At 37.3% G+C, this 15115-nt stretch overlaps 1 protein-coding gene across 2 annotated transcripts; it reads right to left on the bottom strand.

The window, feature by feature from the left end:
- Window positions 1-14294, bottom strand: PAHX (phytanoyl-CoA dioxygenase (PhyH) family protein). Of its 2 annotated transcripts, XM_089164992.1 has the most exons (10): window positions 14263-14294; window positions 14080-14163; window positions 13841-13962; window positions 13671-13731; window positions 2748-2816; window positions 2439-2557; window positions 1210-1357; window positions 960-1104; window positions 787-873; window positions 1-384 (listed from the first exon to the last, which is right to left on the bottom strand). In XM_089164992.1, the coding sequence occupies exons 2-10, from the start codon at window positions 14132-14134 to the stop codon at window positions 342-344; spliced, it is 849 nt and encodes a 282-aa protein (XP_089021118.1). In that variant the 5' UTR covers window positions 14135-14163; window positions 14263-14294; the 3' UTR covers window positions 1-341. The 2 variants fall into 2 exon arrangements, with proteins under 2 accessions (XP_089021118.1, XP_089021116.1); XM_089164990.1 differs by lacking the exon at window positions 14263-14294 and having other exon boundaries at window positions 2-384; window positions 14080-14233.
- Window positions 14295-15115: the final 821 nt, after the last annotated feature.

Raw genomic sequence — 15115 nt, 5'->3', positions numbered from 1 at the left:
GTCCTTGTTGACCATTGCTTCCACTATGATCTTTTTCTGTTTCTGTTTTTTTGATGCCTTCTGGGTCTTTTATTTTTTCAGTAGCAATGCATCCTAACATTCTGAAGAAAAACTTAATAGAGAAATTCAATTCAATTCAATTTAACTTGAAGCCAAGATTTATCATACAAGGATATAACAAGTTCAAACAATCCAATTTACATTTCCGAATGCAAGATTCACACCTCTAGGAGGACATCTATTTAATGATAACTTGGCAATTGAACTGCACAATAATCCTGCAAGGAAAAGGTGCATCTGATGTTGCCTCCATGAACCATCATTTTGAAGATCTAAACCATTCAAGGAGTATAAAGGGGCTTTGGTTCCACTTTTCTTCTGATCCTGATATAAGGAATGACAAAGTACACATCAGGACACAAGATATAAGGCCTCAATTCAAAACCTTTTTTTTTTAAAAGAAAAAAGGAAAAAAGAGAGAGCTTGAAGATCTAGAAAATAATTAAGGTTCAAATAGATCTTGAGGCTAGAAAATGATTAGGCAAGTAAGCTCAAGAAAATTCTGCGGTTCTATATGTGACACATTAGAAATTCCCAACAAAGAAGACATCAGCATGTCCAATTACTGTCTGGTGGGTATAGGTGTAAAGACGAGTAATAGTATCTGAACTGCCATTCCAGGAATCCCATGTCTAGGAAGGAGCGAAAGGTGTTCTTTTAATCTTTCAAACAACAAAAGATGATTTTTATATTGGCACAAAGTTGGAGGAGTTGATCATAACTTACCAATTGTCATGTACCCATTTGCAGCCTTCAGTTTCAACAATATGCAGGCTCAACGCATGTCTCGACTTTGGGGATTGGTTCTCAAAGCTGAAACCCATAGTAGGGAATGAGTAAGAAATATATAATTACTTCAACTAGGCAGATGCCAGAATTAGGTATTTATAGCAGGTAACCTTTGATGTATAAGGTCACCATGGATGACAACCAATGACCCGGCTTTCACTTCAATAGCTACAAAATCTTTCTGATCAAAGGCTGGGGATGGGCGATCAAAGTGAACACCCTCCTCATTTCTAAAGAACCTTCTCACCAGGCCATCTGACAAAGTTCACATACAAGAATGTAAAAAATGAGCTTGAAAAGTTAAACATTTAAAAGAGGGGGAAAAAAAGTTAAACAAGTTAAGTAGAGGGGGGAAGCTACTCTTATGAGATCCTGGAATGGCCCAAAGGCAACCATTCACAATGGTTGCATCCTCCAGAGCCAACCACAATCCAGTGCAAGAAGGAGGATCCGTATAAAGAAATGAGTTATCCTGGTGTGGCACTACTTCTCCCCCAATACCTGGTTGCTGCAAATGATATACACATAGGTTACTTCAAAACCATAACACTGATAAAATAATATTTAAGCACATTAGTTTTTCCCATTATATAATAGGAATGACCAACTAAAGAACTTCCATGTTCCAAAGCAATGCATGAACAGAAATTCATAGATGAAAAGTTAAGTGGTCAAACTGATGGGCATTTATGACAGATTCATCAATATTTCTAACTTACAACTATTCACAGAGACGACATAAATTACCTCGTATACATCATGTACACATCAGCATATTCCATCATATTCTTTATCAAGTCATATATCTAGAACATTTGATTATAGAAACACTCAAAGGATGCAAGGGAGACAAGACGGAAGATTCAATGGTAGGTAACAACTCAATTCAACCTTCCCAAAGTAATGGAGTCAGCAAATCTAGTGAAACTACAATATTCAAACACAAACTTCCATGAGGTTTGTAAGTTTGTAAATATTATCACAAGTTACAAGTGCTCGGATGGCTTAGCGCTACCTAGAAGCTACACCTAGCCGCCCAGGCATCTATTTGTAATTATGGCTTCCATTTATTTACTCCTTACCTTATTAAAGTGGTATCTAATCATTTGTTTTGTACTTTTTTTTTCCCATTTTGAGGGTTTCCAGGGGCCAGGGGGGGGGGGGGAGACAAACTTGTTTGTCCTAAGATATGCATGTCTTTCCTTGCCATTTCTCAGAACATTAGTTTTCTATTAATGTTTGCTATTTGTGCTAAACATACAACTTCTCCATACTGGTGCAGTCAAAACACATCACTCCTTTATACTGGTGTAGTCAAAGGCCTTTCTAGTTCATTCAACATGTTTATACCACCTCAAACGACCTTTCTAAAGTTATCATGTGTCAGAAATACTCCTAAATTACTTCCAAAATATTTCACAAACAAGGATATGCAGGGTTGAACCATTCTAAATTATCCAACATCAACATGAATAAAGAGAGAATAGAGAGGGTATGCTATAATATCTTACAAAAACAAACCAAGCATATTTGTTCTATGCCATGCTGTAATACTACTTCAAGCACATAGATGAAATACATGAACTCACCTTAAATATGTACATAGATTGAATGATCACGGGTCTCTTATAACCCAATGATAAAAACAAACTTGATATTTTCTCTGAGCAACAGAATTTGGAAAATACCGGATCAATCTCATGTAGAGCTGCATGAATACCACAATAATTTGAGTTTAAGTCTGTAACAAATTATCCCAAAGTAAAAAGCACTCACCAGAAAATATTCCACTACAGCCTGTAAATCCATATCGATCAAGTAGGGATAAAAAAGTCTATTATGCATAACAGGTAAATCCTAGTTCTAAGGCTTAAGAAACAAAATTTTTGCATGCAAACCATGGCCAACTTTGTTAATAGAGAGCTGTTTTGGCTGCTTCAGGTTTCCATCATCATCAAATGCTTTCTCTGCACCAGATGTACAAATACCATGGCAACAAAATAAGCATGTAAACCTCCAAAATATTATAAGGCATTGGTAATAGAATACATAATAAAGAAATATAAGTCACATAAGTAACAAATTTAGAATTTACAGAACGCATGTAAAGCTTTAAGCCATGAGAATGTGTGAACGAAGGAGGAAAAAGAGAGGATGAATTTTAAAGAAGAAAAGAAGGAAACTAATGGCATTAGCGTTTGGCATAGCTTTGTCATCGGCTCTGTTGTTTTCGGTTTATAGATCTTTTTGTTCTGCATCTTTTTTTTCTTTCCTGCTTCTTATTAGTCAAGATCTTTCTTTTGCCTACCATTTTTTGTTTGCTTTCCTTATGTTAGTTGATACCATCTATCACCAGTATTTCACATCATATTCCTTATATCAGACCTGCTATTAGCATCTTTTACATGTCATCAGCTTTTATGTTTTCTGCTCTGCCTTTATTAGTTGATAGCATATAAACATCAGTTTTGTCTGCTCCTACTACCTGCTTTGTTTTCTCCATTGCCTATCTTTGTTCGCTATTTTGTTTTTCCGTCCTGATTTTCTGGTTCTGTTGGACTGTGATTGTGCTTAGCTCCTCTCACCTTGAGATTTCTTTTTTAATGTTGTCTCATTGGAGTGTATTTCTGATAGCTGCTCTCTAGTTCCCTTCTATGCTTCTATTCTTTTGGTTCTTTCTAATGTTCTTTAGCTGCATTTCTTCCACATCATTCATCAATACACGTTTGCTATGTGCCTGGCAATTGTGTCTCTTGTCCATTCTCTGGATGAAAACTCCTTGGCATGATTTAATTCCTAACATCTCCACAAGATGGCCTAGCTCTCATCTGTTATTTTTGGATTTGTTCCTCGCAAATTAAATGTTTGAGGCCCAACAACCTGCTGGTAGGGCTTCAAATTTGTTTCTCTCCAGTCTACGGCGCCTAAATCATCCCCCTTGTCTTTCTCTTGTTTTTTTTTGGTTCATTGTGTTTCTCTTGTACTACCTGCTCCTTGCTGGGAACTTTTCCAATCATCTATCTTATCTTAATAAATCACCCTACTGTTTTGCCCAGACAGGAAAAGAGGGAATTTGACTTCAATTTGATTATTAACCAAGCATCAACAAGCATTTCCAGGAAACTCAGAAATACAAATCCAAGTAACTTAAATAGAAGAAATCTCCAGTAAATAACGCATGCCCCACAAATCAAATGAAAGTATATCATCATAAAATTTATCGAACAATGAGAGCGTTCCAATTCCAAACAAGAAATTTCCTATCCAACTCACAACAAATAATGGAGTAGCATAAGGAGCCGTACCATCGAAAAGAAAAAAATCTTCTCTGCGCTCTCGTAAAAGTAATCATTGGTCAACTTCTTCTGAGACGAAGAAAAACGAAACCAAATACTTACAAGATTTGAGGATTTAGGTTTACTGCTTTTCTATATTTTCAAACTAATATCTATTGTCACCCTTGTGTTACCTGGTTTTTGGGAGAGAAAATAGAGACGGAGGAGCAGTCAAACTCATTAAGTAACTGGTCCATCTGCTTCCTCATGCCATCAATTTCTTCAGGATTGGAAAACGAGTCAATGACCAGAAATCCTGAACCATTTTCAAAATTTCAATTTCGTTTAAACTGCTAGCAATAAATTTTAAAAACAAAAATTACTCTCTAGATTTTTAGGCGAAAGGGTTTCACCAGTTGAAGCTCGATTCTACCTTGAGAATGGAAAGCTTCAAGTGGTCAACGTTTACTACCTAGATTGAGGATCGAGGATGAATCAGTGTAATAAGTAGTAGTGAGTCACCTTCAAAAGCAATCTAAATTTTAAACCCGTCTCCTGCGTGGCGGCTCAGGACACACCTGTGTGGTCAATTACCTCTGTGTTTGGTTCTGAATTTCAGGCCTCGCTTGTTTGGTACATAAATATGGGTAAGAAAAATAAACATAGGACCCACTTGAAATGGTGGTAGTAGAATAGAAAAAGAGAAATCAAGTATGCGATTTGGTAATGTTTCCGTTCTAGAAGACTGGTTCTTTTATAAAACTCACTTTTACATGTTTCCATACTAAAAGACAGTATTTTGTTTGAAAATTAGCGTTTGATAAAATTGTTCTAGGAATAGAAAAAGAACAACTATAGAACATGATGTTAGTTTAATAAATTTGTTATGAAAAATATGTTTCTATCATAAAAATTCACTTTTAATACTAAAAAATAATACTCGATCATGCTCCACTCATAAGACCTCTATGGAAGGATTAAGGAGTGGAATAACTCTCTTCTCTCAGGCCGAAGGAAGGGTTGTATTGGTCAAGTCTGTGGCAGGGTCCTTATCTACATATGCAGCATCACACATTCACACTTCTCACTTCCCAAGTCCCATCATGAGGAAGTCAAGAAGATTATGGCAAGATGTATCTAGGGCCAATTTGAAGATGAGAGGAAAATCTATTGGGTTTCTTGGTATAGGCTATGCAAAGCCATGGATCGAGGTGGGCTTGGTTTAAGAGACCCCTCTCTTCATAACCAATCACTACTGGGCAAAGTGGCATGGCGACTTTGGATTGAACCCAATTTTTTATGGGCCAAGTTCATTAAGGCCATATAATTTCCTAGGTGTGATTTCCTTCAAGCCAAGGTAGGTAATGCTCCCTCTCGGACTTTGAAAAGTCTATCGATGGAAGGAAGGTTCTTCTTGATGGGTGGAATGCAGCTCTCCCCCTCAGCTTGCTGCTTTATTGATTCCTGAAGGAATTCCAGATCTGGAAAATATCCTAAATCTGGTTATATGCAACAACAACAACAACAACAACAATAAGCCCTGTCCCAACTAAATCTGGTTATATGCAATCTTCCAAATATAGAAAGTATCCTACAACAAAAAAAACATAATTTATCTACTTAAAAATTGCTTGATAATCATGCTACAAGCAAAAAAGGAAACAAATAAAATTGATAGAATAGAAAGCACATGTGAAAGACATGTCATCAAAGACTGTAAGACTGTGGGTCATAAGCCATGTGCACACCCACAGTTATGACCCCAACTTGTTAACAAAAACCAACTGTGATTCTTGGTTTTTAGTGCATTGACACTACAATTCCTGGTCAACATCTTATCCTTTAGCTTTTGGTTTTTTATTACTAACCTAATTTTAATCCTTCATCTGATCAATTGTGGCTTCTGGTGACCTGTTTTCTATCACTTATTTTTTATTTTTTATAATTCAGATGAGAAAAGCATAAGAACACCTGGGGTTGAAGGTCCTCCAACACCAAAAATCTTCAAAAGGTGTGAACATCGGCTCTTTTTTTGCATTTTAGAAGTAATGGAACATATTTTAACTCCATATGTCATTTAAGCTTGGAAAATCTGAAATTGGATAGCTTTTGTGGCACTTTTAAATGCGATTGGAATCATTGGTTCAGCTGTGCTCGGTGCATTATATGCATCGGCAGTTCGGCACGAAGAAGGAAGCTACTAAAGCAACAATTGCATCTGTATAACCTCTCCTCAACTCCATATTGAAGATGTCATATGTTCTTGTAATCAAGGAAGAAAATTCGACCGAAACAGGAATTTCGACCTTGCAAAAGGCCGAAATTTCGACGTTTCGGTCGAAATTTCGATCGAAATTGGACACTTTTTCTGAAAATTGGAACTTCAATTTCGAGCCTCATATGGACTCAAAATGATTTAGATTCTTGTATACTACCTATTTCAAGCATAATAAACACAATGGAACTAGTATTTTGTAAAAAACAAAACTAATGAAAATTTATCATTCAAGTATACTAACAAATGACTGGTTCCGAAAAGTGCAAAATGTATTGCATACATGCATAGAATCAACAACATACATGAATTGTTTGGTAGAATGGTTACATATACAACAAGTCAACAAAATAAAATGACCGACTAGATCAAGTGATGGTGTCTCAAATATATTAAGCTAAAGCCTATATATCATATATACATAAAATAAAAATACATAATTTTAGAAAATAATTATTAAAATAAAAAAATGAAAAAATAGTAGCAAATAATAAAAAGATAAGTTTAATAAAACACAATTATAGATCATAGTCCTAGGCTAAACATATATTAATTTCAAGGCAATACAAGATCATTTAAGGCATGAACAAAACAAAAATAAAAAAAGGGGAAGTTTGGAACTGTTGGGTGTGGCTCATGCTTCATATTCTATTGTTGCTGGAGTTTCCTTTGTAGCTGTTGTGGCTTAGGAGGTGTTTGGAGGCAAAAAATGAGCAAAAGTGGTGTTTGAAGGCAAAGGAGTAGTGAAAATTAGGTGAAAATGGGATAGAAATAAAAAAAAGCTAAGGAAAAACAAGTTGGAATGCTGATATGTCGAAATTTTGGTCGAAATGGTCGAAATGGTCGAAATTTCGGTCAATACAAAACGATATGGATACATTTCGTGCCTACTACTACATTTCGTTTCGATTTGGATTTTTGCAGGCATTTCGGTCGAAATTTCGACCATTTCGATCGAAATTTTCTTCCATGCTTGTAATTGTCATTCTTACGAATTTAGAATTCTCATACGTGTCACCAGATGCTTCATCATAATGGATAAGGTGATTATAATACTTTGCATGGTTTTGAAATGCAGCGAAATGCCAGAATGAGTAAAAAAGAAGAAACCATGGAATCGCTGAAGAACAGTGCTGAAAGAATGCTAGTGAACGAAAAAGAAGAACGAGTGAAATAAATAAAAAGGCAGAGGAAGAACAGCAGCTATTGATAGATGAACTAGCTTAAAAAAAGGGGGGTTAACAAGCTTACAGAAAGACCTACAAAGTGAGAAAAGGTTAGTCAAGGAGCTCAAAGACCAGATGGATAGACTTCAAACTGACCTCAGGAATGCTGCTGAGGACAAGAAGTTGCTTGAAGCTAACCTAAAGGAGAAGTTGTACTCAATTGAAATCTTGCAGGAAAGGATAAACTTGCTATCTCTGGAAATGAAAAAAAATGAAGATAATTTAAAAAATCTCAGTTCTTCACTTGCAGAGAAGGAGATGGAATGTAAGAACTTGGATTCTATCCGGAAGCAAGCCAAGGCTGACTCAGCAGAATCAAATCAAGAAATGAAAGCTGTCAAAGATCAACTATTTAGGACTCAAAGAGAACTAGAATTAAAGAACTCTGCTATGGATGATCTGGATGAATAAGTTCCTTAATTACTGAAAGAGATGACAAGAGGAGAAAAATTGATGCTCTTCAGCAGGATTATAACAATCTCAAGTTGTCTTCTGAACAGAAGGCTGCCTCAGATGCTGAACTCTTGGAGAAAATGGAGCAGGAACTTCATCAGCACAAAGAGAAGCTTGAGCTTGCTTTTAACGAGGCTTCGCTTCAAGCTTCAAGGCTTCAAGGCTTCAATTGCCAGTTTGATCCAAGAAAGAGAGGCATTGGAGAGATTGCTGGAGACTGAAGCCAGCAATGTAAAAAACCTGACACATGAGCTTCAAATCACACAGGAAACTCTTGGGAGTGTCAAGAGTTGAGGTATCTAACATGTCAAAAGAATTGAAACAGTCAAAAAAGTTATGTGAAGAGTTCTCATCTGAAGTTTCCAAGGTTAGGTCTGAATTCACCAATGCGCAGGACTCATTAAAGAAAAGCTTGGATAAGGCGAGGTCAAATGCAAGTGTTGTCAGGTGAGCTTCCATCAATTTCCAAAGAATTTTTCTGCTCAAAAAATCCATCCGATGGGATCATGGCCATCAAACTTCGGGAAATCCACGCAAGCTGCTCTGGTTTGGAATGTATGGTGACTTGAGGAGGCGCTGGAAGCTGCTGGTGGAGTGCCTAATATACCTCTGTTGTCAGCCTTGATAGATCCTTGGTTTGCTCTAGCCTCCATTGCTGTCAATTTAGCCATGATCTCTGCAAGAATGAGTCGCTACTCTGTCAGGTTATTTCGTTGCTCAAACAAGGTGTCCTTCTGCTCTGCCATGGCGTCTTGTATAGAGCCAATCTGGGAGGCGTGATCAGTGGATGCGTGACACAGTTGACAAAGTAGTTCTTCAGCTTGGCGTGCACGAGTTCCTTCGTCCATGGAGATCCGGCAGGTCGGACCAATGATAGAACAGAGGAAATTTCTAGATGAAGATAAGAAGAAATGGGAAAGTAGCAGAGACAGAAGAAAGGTTAGAGATAAGACTAAGACTAGGACTGTTCCAAGTACAATATTTTGTTCCAATCTGGGAGGCGTAATTTTTGTTCCAAGTACAATATTTTGTGGAAACAGTTGCAGTGGTTCAAACTGGAATCCTACCACTAGGACTGTCCTGCCCCTTTTTATATATTATATCTGAATAAATAAGACCAATAAACTAGATGCTTAATCTACCATGATCAACAGTAGCTCAAACCTTAGAGTGACTTGGTGTAGCCACAGTTGGTGGAGGAAACCCTAACTTCCCCCCCCCCCCCATTTTAGGAAACCCTCATAGTAAAAATTTTGTCCACCAAGTATATAGCTATCACTTTAACTTAATGTGAGAAGATCCTTACAAGACATCATGAATTCAGATAAGAAGGTACCCATCAACCTAATTAACTCACTTTCATATTGTATGTGTATGATATTTCAATTTCTAATTCTTTAGTGGTAGATGAAGAAGTTACTTATCATCACAAGCACCATGTACCCTTGTCAAGCTTGTGTAACTAGTCTAAAGGAAGTAACTTTTCTTGACTACCATTAATCTGAGATTGCACGGGAGGGAGAGATTCAAATTTCCCTTTGGTTTCTAGGGATTTGATTCTTCAGTATAGTGTTAACCAGTTAGAAAGAAGAAGACAAGAAGAAAATAAATAAATTGACTTGAGAGGATTCAGATAGAGTGTAGAGGGAAGAAAAAGTGAAATAGTACTGTTGGGTATTGCTTTTTTAGGGTCGATAGTTGGGAAGGACCAAAGGTGGAGTCATATTTTCAGTCTGAGTAAGAAAGATGCTTGGCGGTGGAAGGAGCTGATGATGATGTTGTCTTATTGGAGACATAGGAGTGGAAGTGCCGATGAAACAGACCCAACCAAGCTTTTTCTGCAGCAATTAATGTTGAACACTACAACACTAAGATCTCATAAGATTATGGTCAGTTTTTAGCAACCTGCAACACCCAATTCTCACCCGATCTCCAACCATTCTTTTCTTTCTCTTTCTTCAACCTCTCTTCCAATTTTTGCCTTCCTTTGTCCTCTTAATATTATATTACACTGACATTTAGGTTTGAGAACTTGAGAGAGAAAAGGTAAAGAGACCACCACTCTAATTCAAGTTCCAGATGACTTTCAATTGACATTTTGACACCCACGAAGAAAGAAAAGCTCAGTGAGGACCAGTTACTCTTTCCAAGCCTCCATGATGACTCATATCTTCAAAAACAAAGCTTAAAATTTTGCCAAATGCCCACATAAATAAAAATAGGGTAATTTTCATCTGGACCCCCTGAGGTTTGGTCTATGTTATTTTTAGTCCAAAAAAATCAAGACTTTACATCTGCCTCCCCTGTACTATAGAAAAAGTCAATATAAGGACAAATTAATACTTTTATGACTAATTTTCCCTTTTTATTTTTTACTTTTTATTTAAGTAGAATTTTAGCAAGATGGATGAAGAGATTCCCCTTCACCCATCTTCTTCGTTGATTGAATTGAGCAAACGGCCTTGCAGACAGAAATGGTTTGGGAAATAACATGTTGGAAAACATACAACCATTGAGAGTGCTTGGCGAGGTGGGGTATGATTTTGGAGAAGAGATCGCGCTGTAGTAGGTTGAGTCTGGATTCTCCCACGATCTAACGAGCAACAGCGGTGACTATATAGAGATCAGACCCACGGTGACGACCGAGTAATTAACGGAAGCAACGAATGATTCTTTTAAAGATGGGGTTCTATGCATTGTAATTAGTGGAGAAGAATCAAACATTATCTACTAAATTATCTCAAGGGATTTCTAATTTTACAAGAGAGAGGCCGCGGATTGCTTCCTTCATCATTCAAGTTCTTTGTTCAATGGGAGATAGCAAGAGGTAAAACCCCGGTGGAGGAACTAAATATCTAAAGTTTGTTTTGGTTGCAATTGAAAAGGCTCAAATCTTTGGTTTTGCTCTTTTGATTATCGCAAAGATAATAGACAAGCGAAAAAAGAAAAACGGCATGGATGATCGAGAGTCCTCAAGGAAGAGAGCATTCTTCTTCTTTCTCTCGATCACTATTTAAAAAGCCTCATTGGCTCACTCTTTGTCTCACTTATCCAAGGGCACGTTGAGCTATGAATCTCTCTCACTACCAATTTTGGTGCAGCGTCACTGATTTGTATAATTCAGAATGGGCAAACCGGGGGCTACCTCTTGGCCCGACGAAGATGGGGTTGCAGAACACCTCGGCCCAGGCCGACGGCCGCAACACGCGAGAGGACGTGGTGGTTGGGACAATCTCTACGAATTTGGGGTGAATTGATGTTAATTTTGATTCTGCAAAACTGGGGGCGCCTCCGTTATCTTCCGTTGCTCGTCAGATCGTGGAAGAATCCAGACTCAACCTGCTACAGCAATGTCAATCTCTTCTCCAAAATCATACCCCACTTCTAGCCAAGCACTCTCGATGGGTGTATGTTTTCCAACATGTTATTTGTCAAACCGTTTGCAATGCCGTTTGTTCAATTCAATCAATGAAGAAGATGGGTGAAGGGAGAATCTCTTCATCCATCTAGTTAAAATTCTACTTAAATAAAAAATAAAAGGGCAAATTAGTCATAAAAGTATTAATTTGTCCTTATATTGACTTTTTTTATAGTACAGGGGAGGCAGGTGCAAAGTCTCGATTTTTTTGGACTAAAAATGACATAGACCAAACCTCAGGGGGTCCAAATGAAAATTACCCATAAAAATAAACAAAAAGGGCATCAAAAACAGTTTTCCTTCATGAATTGATGCAGCTATCCAATCAAATCACACCTGACATATCCTAGTTCAAATTCTTTAGAACAGCCTTTGTCTTTAATAATTGGGGTTTGCCTCATTAGAGAGGTCTCACATAAATTAAAAGGAAATAAAGTATGAGAGAATGACATGTGATTTGCAGGAGGAATAAGAAGGATGAGTTGACAGAGGTGAGAGAGAACCGGAGAAGAAGAGCAGAGAATTTACAGCAAAAAAATTGACTAAACCTAAATATACTTTTTCATCAAGAGCCTTCATTGGACCAGTAAAAAGGATGTTTCAGAAACCACAACAAAACCCTAATCTCTGTCAGTTCAGGTTCTTCTGAAGCTTTCAACATATTAACTACGTATTCAAAATATAAAATTTATATACGGAAAGAAATATAAACTAGAACTTGAACCCTAATATCCCTTCTCTTTAATCAGAAATTATTCTGAAACCATACTTACATTAATCCATCTAACAGTTAATAACCCTAATACCCAAGTCCCAAGAACAATTTATGGTCGTTTCTCATCCAAGGTACCATGCATGGTGATGATAATCCTGCAAATCTGAAAAGTCATCGATCTGGTTTAGCTGCTGTGCATAACATGGAGGAGGAAAGTAGCAAGGCTTGTTGATCATGGTCATCTCATCAACCGTTGGAAACTTGGAATTATAACACATCAGATTAAAGATTGGAGCTACCATAGCAGAAGGATGATAAGGAATATTACCAGTACTGTATGTACCATAACAATTTCCCATGCCATTCATACTGCTGATTATAAGAGATGAATCCAAAGCATGACAGGGTTGATGGTGCCAATGGTTCATCATCTGCATCTGCATCTGCATGTTATGATCCATCATAGAACTACTACTGTAAGAATCTCTGTAAGGAGGAGCAGGAAGAGGAAGAGGGAGAGGACGGTTTGATTCAGTGGAGGAACAGAGTACTCTATCAACCCAGCAACATCATCATCCAACACATAGTTGCGGTGGTTCCCTCCTTCATTGAGATCAATCATAGCATTCAACCCAGTAAAATCATCATCCAACACATAGTCGTGGTTCCCTCCATTGAGATTAATCATAGCATTCAACCCAGTAACAGCATCATCCAAAACATAGTAGTGGTGGTTCCCTCCTTCGTTAAGATCAATCATAGCCTTCACAAATTCCATCGTTCCCTTCTGACTGTATTTCTGATAGCTGTTCTCTAGTTCCCTTCTATGCTTCTATTCTATTGGCTTGCTACGTTCTTCTTTCTAATGTTCTTTAGCTGCATTTCTTCCACATTGTTCATCAATATATGTTTGCCATGTGCCTGGCGATTGTGTCTCTTGTCCATTCTCTGGATGAAAACTCCTTGGCATGATTTACTTCCTAACATCTCCACTAGATGGCCTAGCTCTCTTCTGTTATTTTTAGATTTGTTCCTCGCAAATTAAATGTTTGAGGCCCAACAACTTGCTGGTAGGGCTTCAAATTCGTTTCTCTCCAGTCTACGGTGGCTAAATCATCCCCCTTGTCTTTCTCTTGTACTACTTGCTCCCAGCTGGGAACTTTTCCAATCGCCTATCTTATCTTAATAAATCACTCTAATGTTTTGCCCGGACAAGAAAAGAGGGAATTTGACTTCAATTTGATTATTAACCAAGCATCAACAAGCATTTCCAGGAAACTCAGAAATACAAAGCCAAGTAACTTAAATAGCAGAAATCTCCAGTAAATAACGCATGCCAACAAATCAAATGAAAGTATATCATCATAAAATTTATCGAACGATGAGAGCATTCCAATTCCAAACAAGAAATTTCCTATCCAACTCATAACAAATAATGGAGTAGCAAAAGGAGCCGTACCCTCAAAAAAGAAAGAAATCTTCTCTGCGCTCTCGTAAAAGTAATCATCGGTCACCTTCTTCTGAGACGAAGAAAAACGAAACCAAATACATAAAGATTTGAGGATTTAGGTTTTCTGTTTTTCCATATTTTCAAAGACTAGTCATAATCTAATGTCACCCTTGTGTTACCTGGTTTTTGGTAGAGAAAATAGAGACGGAGGAGCAGTCAAACTCATCAAGCAACTGGTCCATCTGCTTCCTCATGCCATCGATTTCTTCAGGACTGGAAAACGAGTCAATGACCAGAAATCCTGAACCATTTTCAAAATTTCAATTTCCTTCAAACTGCTAGCAATAAATTTTAAAAACAAAAATTACTCTCTAGATTTTTAGGCGAAAGGGTTTCACCAGTTGAAGCTCGATTCTACCTTGAGAATGGAAAGCTTCAATCTGCTCTGCATTGAGACTTCCAATAATCCCCATCTCTTTACCAGCAACGTGATTTGGGAATACTGGCAAGGAAGAACAGAAGGTAGTCAACGTTTACTACCTCGATTAAGGCTTGTGATAAGTAGTAGTGAGTCATTTCAAAAGCAATCTAAATTTCAAACCCGTCTCTTGCGTGGCGGCTCAGGACGTGCCCATGTGGTCAAATTACCTCTGCGTTTGGTTCTGAATTTCAGGCCTCGGTTGGTAGGTAAATATAGGTAAAGAAAAATAAACATAGGGCCAGTTGAAATGGTGGTAGTAGATTATGTAGATTAAATAGGGTATTTTCTTCTTAAGCTTTGCACATTGTGTGTCCTATGATGATAATGTTAGATTATGTATGAACTTTTCTAGCGAAGAGATTAAATTTGCTTTGTTCAAATGAAAAGGAAAAAGTCACCTGAGATGGATCATTCTACGAAAAATTGGGATATTCTAGGGGAGGACTTCGTTAAGGGCATTCAAAAATTCTTTAATAGAAGTTTTTTATTAAGAAGTTTGAACAATACCATCATTTCTCTTATTCCCAAGAGAAAATACCCTCAAGAGGTTGGCCATCTAAGGCCAATTAGTCTTTGTACCGTTTCTTATCGAGTTATTGCTAAATGTTTAACTAACCGTTTGAAAATCCTCTTGCCCAACATTATTAGTGAAACTCAGAGTGCTTTTGTAGCTGGATGATTCATTTCAGACAATGTGTATTTGGCTCATGAATGTCTTCACTTCATGAAGAAATCAACATCTAAACATGATTATTTGGCTCTTAAGCTAGAATGTGTAAAGCATATGACAAGTTAGAATGGAATTTTATTGAAAAATGTTTAAAGTTTTTGGGGTTTCAGGCAATGTGGGTGCGGTGGATCATGCAATGTATCACTACCATTACTTTTCAAATTAAAGTTATTGGTCAATTGTCGGAGAAGGTGGTTCCACACCCTTGTGTTACTTGGTTTATCTCATAATATTTTCAATTGT

The sequence above is a fragment of the Hakea prostrata genome, chromosome 8 (assembly GCF_041222555.1).
Source record: "Hakea prostrata isolate BN-2017 chromosome 8, UWA_Hpros_2, whole genome shotgun sequence".
NCBI lineage: Eukaryota > Viridiplantae > Streptophyta > Magnoliopsida > Proteales > Proteaceae > Hakea > Hakea prostrata.
Note: the sequence above shows the minus strand (reverse complement) of the source record. Positions and strands in the feature narration are given on the sequence as shown.

What these genes read in the sequence shown, in the direction of transcription:
- PAHX (XM_089164992.1), bottom strand. Translation starts at nt 14,134, where the DNA reads ATGGGGATTATTGGAAGTCTCAATGCAGAGCAGATTGAAGCTTTCCAT. An exon ending in CATTCCAGGATCTCATAAGA is followed by an intron (nt 1,105 to 1,209) that starts GTAGCTTCCCCC and finishes GAACTTTGTCAG; the next exon opens with ATGGCCTGGTGAGAAGGTTC. An exon ending in AAATGGGTACATGACAATTG is followed by an intron (nt 385 to 786) that starts GTAAGTTATGAT and finishes TCCTTATATCAG; the next exon opens with GATCAGAAGAAAAGTGGAAC.